General features: G+C 53.1%; 1 protein-coding gene across 1 annotated transcript in view; it reads right to left on the reverse strand.

Moving 5' to 3' along the window:
* Window positions 1–1,748: 1,748 nt before the first annotated feature.
* LOC104413810 (fibrillin-2-like) overlaps window positions 1,749–7,678 on the reverse strand; it is a gene marked incomplete at its 5' end in the record, with an annotated part of 9,939 nt that continues 4,009 nt past the window's right edge. Inside the window, 7 exons of the mRNA XM_010024908.1 lie at window positions 1,749–2,123; window positions 3,208–3,376; window positions 3,910–4,141; window positions 4,750–4,869; window positions 5,539–5,667; window positions 5,898–6,014; window positions 6,574–6,788. Coding sequence (XP_010023210.1) covers window positions 1,749–2,123; window positions 3,208–3,376; window positions 3,910–4,141; window positions 4,750–4,869; window positions 5,539–5,667; window positions 5,898–6,014; window positions 6,574–6,788 — 1,357 coding nt within the window. The remainder of the gene's footprint in view (window positions 2,124–3,207; window positions 3,377–3,909; window positions 4,142–4,749; window positions 4,870–5,538; window positions 5,668–5,897; window positions 6,015–6,573; window positions 6,789–7,678) is intronic.

Below are 7,678 nucleotides of genomic sequence, written 5' to 3' on the forward strand. Positions count from 1 at the left end.
TGTGGGAGACAAACCAACCCCCCCTCCCCAAGCACCAACCCAAAACTACAGGAATGTGCCCTCCTCAGAACCCTCAGCAACCACACGTGCGGTGGTTATCCATAACCATGGAAGGGTGGATGGCTACAGTGCACTGACGCTGACCATTCGATACCAGCTTTGGAGGGCTGGAAGCACCTTAGGTTTGGTGATAAGGTAGTTTTGTGTGTCACCAGAGTGAATTAGCACCTTTCTTTCCTGTGACGAGGCACAGGGTTGACGCTGAGCTGAAAAGAGGTTCATGTAAAACTAGGGAATGGCATTGCAGAGACCAGCTGGGTGAAGAACACTCATGAAGGAGGAAGAAAAGCCAGGACAGAACAGTCTGGACAGGCTACTTGAGGCAGCAGGGAGACCTCAGTTCACTTAATTCATATTTCCCAGACTCTTTTTAGTGCATTTCACTTGTCTGCATTAACCACAGACTGTCCCTCTCGGTTGTCACCTTGGCCTGACCAAGATGTATGTGACAACCAGAGCGGAGGCACCTGCAGCCCCTGGTTCCAGAAGTGCTCCTGACCAGGCGGGGATCTGGCCATAAGCCCCAGTCACACAAATGGGGTGGCTCAGAGTCAACGGTTGTTTGTAGAGTGAAGCTCTGGCTGTCCCTGCCTCTTCCTTCCTGCCAGGCTGCAGAGACACCCCACACACACACTCCCACCTCATTCCCAGCTTGTTCCTGCCTGTGGAAAGCTTTTCCCAGGATTTTCAAACACTCCATCAATGCTGGCCAGGAAATGTGCCCTGCAGCATCCACGCACATCCGGCCAAGCCCTCCATCCCCGCTGGCATGGGAAGCAGCCAGATGCTCTCTACCAGACTCATGCCATTTTTCCTGCCCGTTTAGTTTGTCCAACCACATTCAACAATGCAATAATTTGCCTTTCCCCAAAGCTTCTCCTCTGTATTTACATAAGGACACCTTAACCCCTGGACGTGCTGAAGCTCTGGGAAAGCCCTTCCAGCTCCAATCTTTGGTGGCCATGTGCACGTGCTCAGCATACTTCAATGTGAAAACCCTGGCTTCCCTTCAGGAGCTTATGGTCCTGTAGCCTGGCTGCTTCTTGATGTGAGGTTCACAACATGAACTGCCCCTTCACTCAGAGGTGATCTTTTCTGTTTGACAGAGGAGCCCAAAAGGACCAGAGAAAGACATGAAGAGGACAGAGAAAGAGAGAGCACAGCCAATGTAGGCATGGGATGGTTTCTGCACAAGCAAAGGAGGAACAAGAGGTGTTGAGAATGCACTAAGACCACACCGTGCCATAGCTCCCTCCAAAGCTGCCCCCAGGCCTCCCTCACGTTGCCTGGCCTGTGGGGTGGTGCATGGCCTGTGACCATGGAGGACAGGCAGCTTCCCCGGGGTGCCACCCTTGCCAGCTCTGACTAACAGTATCTTGGTTAAAAGAGACAGGCAAGAGCTGAGCAGAGGACTGGAGTCCCTGCTGCCAAGGCCTGAGCCTTTGGCACAGGTTTCCCGAGCTCGTTTGTGGTGTGGCTTGGTTTGGACTCGAGCAGCCCATGAAGTGGAGTTATCCCTGCATGGCCAAGGTGAGTGCTGAGCCCAGAGGGACATTTCCCATCAGTTGTACAGTGCAGTGGGGGAGATGGCGGCCGGGGGTGCAGCGAGAGAGGAGGCAGTTGTTTCCAGATGTGGATGGCAAGGCGAAGGACTGGACTGTCGGTTGGGTGGGTGGATCTCATGGATGTTAGTAGAGCTGGAGCTGAAGCTTCATCCTCAGTGCTTGGCCCAGCTCCCCTGCTAAGTAGTTGAGGTGGTTCTTGGCCTCTAGTTTCTGCAGTTCCCTCTTGCGGTACAGGGGCACGCTCACGATCTCCAGCAGGTAGGTGCCCGGAAGGATCTTCTTGCGGCCAAGGTGCAGGAAGCTGAGCCCCTCTTTTTGGTGGATGCGGAAGTAGCCATCCTCATTCCCATGGGAGATCAGGTACCGCACGCGGTTCTCCAGCGGCTCCACAGCTGGCAGGAGCTCCAGGATGTGCTCCTTGTGAGCCAGGTCAGAGAGGTTCAGCATCATGGAGAGAGGAGCATCCACATCCATGCTGGCCAAGTTCACAGTGTGATCCTTTGAAAGGAACCAGGCACGTTACTTACAGATACCAAGAAAAGCTCCTGGACAGGTGAAGGAGGACTTGATGTAGAGGAGTTCTGCCTCATAGAGTCACAAACTGGTTTGGGTTGGAAAGGACCTTAAGATCATCTAGTTCAAACCCCCGTGCCATGAGCAGGGACACCTCACACTAGACCGTGTCACACAAGGCTGGGTCCAACCTGTCCTTGAACACTGCCAGGGATGGGGCAGCCACAGCTTCTCTGGGCACCCTGTGCCAGCACCTCAGCACCCTCACAGGGAAGAACTTCTTCCTTATATCTATCCTGAACTTCCCCTGTTTCAGTTTAAACCCATCACCCCTTGCCCGATCGCTACAGGCCCTGATGAAGAAAGTCCAAAGAGTGGACTTTCCAACCCAAAGCAGCTCTGAGAATTTACTATGACTTCTATGGTCCTTGCTTTCCTTCAAGTGTTTCTTGGTACCGTTTGTGTCCCCGAGACTGAACCAGCCAGTACACAGCCCTCATCTTCAGGGGAAGAACCAATAACATCAGAGGTATTTTCCTCCCAGGGGCTGAAGGGCCCTCCCAGTCCAATCCATCCTGCCCAGGCCTGTGAAATTCTTGGGGGAGCCTTAGACAGAGGCCAGAACTTCCCACCAAGGAATAACCTGTTATTTATAGTGACAGGTTCAGTCTGGAGTGAGACAGCAAGTACTTGACAGTCCTCCATAGCCCTATGGGAACGTTTCCCCTGTTCCCTTGCAAGGAAACATGTGTGTTTCATTCCTTGGTTGCATGCATCTCCAGATGTTTGTGGCTAAACCACACAAGTGTGTGTCACTTAAGATTGCCCTGACCTTCTCTAATGCGTTGTGAAGGACCTTTTATTCCTGCAAGACTTCTGAACTCAGTGGCATTGGCAAACACTCAAGCACCCAGCATGGGCAGGTACAGAGTGAGCTGCCATCTACCTGGACTGAAGCAGCTCCACAGGAATGGGTACAAGTGCATGGGACTTACTCCAGGCAGTTATCCCCCAAGTGACCCAGCTCTTCCCTTGCTCCAGCCCATCCAGGATGCCATGGATTTCTCACCTGGTGCTTCTCAGTGCCATTGACACTGCGTCGCTGCCGACCCCTCTTGGGGTAGCCATTTATCTTGCACTCATAGCAGGTTTCAGGGGAGAGCAGGTTGTCTTCATCCTCTTCTTGGGGGGCAGGAAGGTAGGAACCTTTCCCAAAACCCAAGCCAGAAATGCAGTGTCTGGTGGTAGAAGAGCAGAGAGACCCATCTCAGATTCATGCTTTAAGAAGGAAATCTTACCACTGTTCTCACAGGTTCTCCACATGGCACCCAGAAACACATGGAGGATCATGCCTGGGTACAGGACATGGCTTGTAGAGAATGACTTGTACACAGGACATGCCTGAAAAAGATCAGGCCACCCCTTGTTTAGATGTGGCCAGTAGGTTTAATCTGTCTGTACCCTGGACTAGACAGACCTGCAGAGCATCTGCTACAATGCTGGCAGATGCACTAACCATTGGATTAGCGAAATGGGAGAGAAGATGCACATTAGCATTAGGATCTTGTGATGGGTGAGGAACAATTTGGCTTGGAGAAGCTGAGAACTGATGTGGAAATGGGAGCTTCCTGGCTCCTGGGGCTCCTTTAAAATGTATTGGTGGCAGAGAGCAGAACCGTGGTGATGGAGCGTGTCTGGGGGTCCGATGCACTTGCAGCCTGCAATATGCCCCTGGACCATACAGGACCATACCTCCTGGCTGCTCTCTTACCCTTGTCCTGCTCGGAAGTAGCCTCCAGGACATCCACAGAGGTAACCTCCATCTGTGTTGGAGCAGCCGTAACTGCAGGGGCTGCCGCCTGCTGAGCATTCATCCACATCCTGGCACCCACCAAAGGCTTGGTCAAAATCAAAGCCAGATGGACAGACACACTTGAAGCTTCCCAGAGTGTTGTAGCAGGAGGCAGAGCCACAGGCAGTGGGGCTGGAACACTCGTTTTCATCTGCACCCAAAGACAGAATTAGTCAGAAACTTACTGGAAGGGAGCTCCTGTGCTCCTGCTGCTCCCCCACCCCAGATGGCCAAGGACATCTGCCCATGGCCATCGCTGAGCTGGCAGTGAGCTCCCTTCTGAATAGAGTAGAATCATAGAATGGTTTGGATTGGAAGGGACCTTTAAAGTTCATCTAGTCCAACCACCCTGCAATGAGCAGGGACATCTTCAACTAGACCAGGTTGCTCAGAACCACACTGTTGTGGCTGCCTGTGAGACCTCATCTCATGCAGGTCCCTGAAGGACTATCTTGATTTTTGTATCCTCCTGCAATGCAGGGAGCTGCTGACATCAGGAGCACTGTGAGCTCCTCACTCTGCAGAGCAGCTTCCTGACATTCCCCACTGCAGAAAAAACCCAGGGCAGTGCAGCTCAGGGCAGGGGCACCACCTCTGGGCACAGGCACGGTCTGTCTCTGGATTGGAAGACCAGTGCTGGGTTAGCAGAGATGAACCCAGAATCCAGTGGCAGAGATGGCCAAGGGTGGCTGGAAGAGGCATTTGGGGCTTCAGTGCCCTCTATCCCCCTTCCCACAAGACCCCCCATCCCACACTCACCTACACACTGGTTCCACTGGTAGTGCTGCACGTAGCCCTGTGGACAGCCGCAGCGGTAGCCTCCAAGCACGTTCTGGCACCCATGCTGGCACCGGTGGTTTCCATCACACTCGTCCACATCTGCAGCAACGGAACCCAGATGGTGGTGAGACAAACTCTGCCTGACTCATGGGCAGCGCTGGGGGCACAGAGACCATGTGCACATGGTACGTGCCTGGCAGCCAGCGCCCTTGAGGTTGCTTACGTGGGTTCTTCTGCCTAATTCTGGCTCTGCAGCCTGGAACCAAGTGATACCCACAGCCCCAGCGGATGGATGACACATCCATCCCCTCGCAGCCCCTGCTTGGATGTTCTTTGATTTAAGGTCTGGCCTGCACCCTGTTTGGAACAGGCTGCCCAGAGCAGTGCTGGAGTCACCATCCCCAAACCATGTAGACGAGGGCTCAGTGCCATGGGTTAGTGGTGGCCTTGGCAGTGCTGGGAATGGTTGGACTTCGTGATCTTAAAGGTTTTTTCGAACCTGGTTGATTCTGTGATTCTGTTAACAGATCTACTCTGCTTCAGGCTGCCTGCACGGGACACAGGGGGTTTTTTTTAGCATAGCATACGATGGGTTTTGGTCAGCACGAGATCTCCCCTGATGAGCTACAGGACCATTCCTTTCCCAGCTTTGACTGCTATGGCTGCAGCACTGAGACCTTCCTCTGCTTGCCTTAGAGAGTGTGGATGAACGAGGAATTCTTCCACGTGGAACATGTGCCTGTCAAAGCCCCAGAGACACAGACCCACCTTCGCAGTTGACTCCAGAGCTGTCCAGGGAGAATCCTTTCTGGCACTCACAGTTGTAGCTGCCTGGTGTGTTCAGACACTGGCCCTTGGCTCCACACAGAGAGGGCTGAGCTGTGCACTCGTTATTGTCTGCAAAACACCGGTTCCCACTTGCAAGTCCATCCCCAAGGCTGTGGCTTTCTGCAGCTCTGCAGACAGCCACCTTGCACCCTGGAGCTTAGCAAAGTCTGAGTAGCAGACAGACAAGTCAGATGCACAACCCCAAGGTCGACTGGAGAGGGGCAGTGCTTTGGAGCCAGCGCTGAAGGGCTGAAAAGACTCTCCTGTGCTTAAAGCTGACCCATGGAGCCTCTACTCACCGATGCAGGATGAGTGGTGCTGAGTGAAGCCCGGGGGGCATTTGCAGTTGAATCCTCCAATAATGTTCACGCAGAGGAACTGGCAGTTATGCTGCTTGGTGGAACATTCATCCAGGTCTAAAGCAACAAGCACAAGAACACGTGTCTCAATTTATCTTATTGAGAAAGCTTTGTGGTCTGAGTCTGTGACACCTGCATGTACATGGTGACACACAGTGGGTCTGGGCAGACCATGACCTGACCTGGACCAGCCTCAGGAACAACACACACAAAGTCCTTACATGCAAATCACAAGTCCAGGGAGCCTCTCCCCACCTCATAAACAGGCACATTTAGAAAATGTAGAGATTCGTCTCTGTTTATCCTGTAATCCCCAAATCCCAGGTCCCCCTGGATTCTTAGGGCACCCTCCTCGCAGCCTGGCAGCCAGCACCAGAAGGAGCCCTGACAGCGACACGCACAGCCCATGATGATAAGGCAGGTCTAGAGTGTCTGTGGAAGGATGAAACCCTAATTCATCAGTCCACGAGGGTCCAGCCTGGCAGCTTTTTCCATATCCAGCTTTGTCCTGTGGCTGAACAGTAGGACCTGACTGGTCCGTTAACCAGCTCTTGCCACCCCCCTTCAGCTGCCAGAGATGAGGCAGGGTGTCTGCTGCCTTCTCCTGGATGAATACCTTTGCAGATTTTCCCGTCTTCTTGCAGAATGTACCCTCGGGGGCAGGAGCACTGGTAGCTGCCTTCTGTGTTCTTGCAAATGAAGTTGCATGGCTTAGGGGACTGGTTGCACTCATCCAAATCTAGACTCGAGAGACAAGACACATCAGCATCCACAGGTTGTGTTGCTGGACTCTGTCCCCACCACCCCTTGGACCAGTCTACCAACAGGCTCCTGAGCACATGGCAATCCCAGGTTTCATGGCCCCACATAACTAAGTGGTCAGATGTCCCTATGATTCCAGTATTCCCTGCCCCAGATAAATGCATCTTTTCCACTCTCCAGGAAGCAGGTGAGCAGAGACAAGGGCTTGGAGGGAGCACCTCAGTTTGAGCCAGCACAACAAACCTAGGAGATATCCTGCAGGAAAAAGAGCTGGATCAGCTCCCTGCTCAGACATGGGATGTTGTGTGGCCTGGTGGATCTGAGTGACACCTTTCCCAGGCTGAAGAGATGGTAGATGCTCCTCTTGAGTACTGGAAGCATCAGGGATAGGGCCAGCCCCTTACTTCTGGAGCTTTGTCACCTCTGCCCAGTAGGGAATAGCAGCCATGGCTCTGACAAAGCCCATAACTTTAAGCCAGGCTGGAGGGCCCAAAGCTGGAGGAAGGGAAAGGATGTTTAGAGAGGACTCCTGTCGTGGTGCTCAAGGTTGTATCTGCTCTACAAGGCACAGAGCTTGGTTTTTGGGAGCCAAGGCCTCTTTTCCACTCTGTGTCTAGGACACACAGCTGCTGGCATGGTCCTGAACACCACCTCAATACTGGAAGTATGACACATCCTCAGCCCCTTTCAGTACTTCCTCAGATGCCTGCAGCTGTGATTCCAGGGGTGCCTTTATGTCAACATCTGGATTCCTAATGTGGCACTCGGGCTGGGTGCCCTGCCAAAGAAAAGTTTGACTGCTCATGGCCTTTCCTCTTTGGATCACACTTTCTGCCAGTCCCTGTGATCCTGGGATCAGAGGGAGAAGACAAGGAGCCTTGGTCTTAAAGAGTTAAACAACATACAAAGACAGGCTGAGAACACTGGGGCTGTTCAGCCTGGAGAAGAGAAGCTGCTGG

Source organism: Nestor notabilis, unplaced genomic scaffold, assembly GCF_000696875.1.
Source record: "Nestor notabilis isolate BGI_N333 unplaced genomic scaffold, ASM69687v1 scaffold12302, whole genome shotgun sequence".
NCBI classification, from domain to species: Eukaryota; Metazoa; Chordata; class Aves; order Psittaciformes; family Psittacidae; genus Nestor; species Nestor notabilis.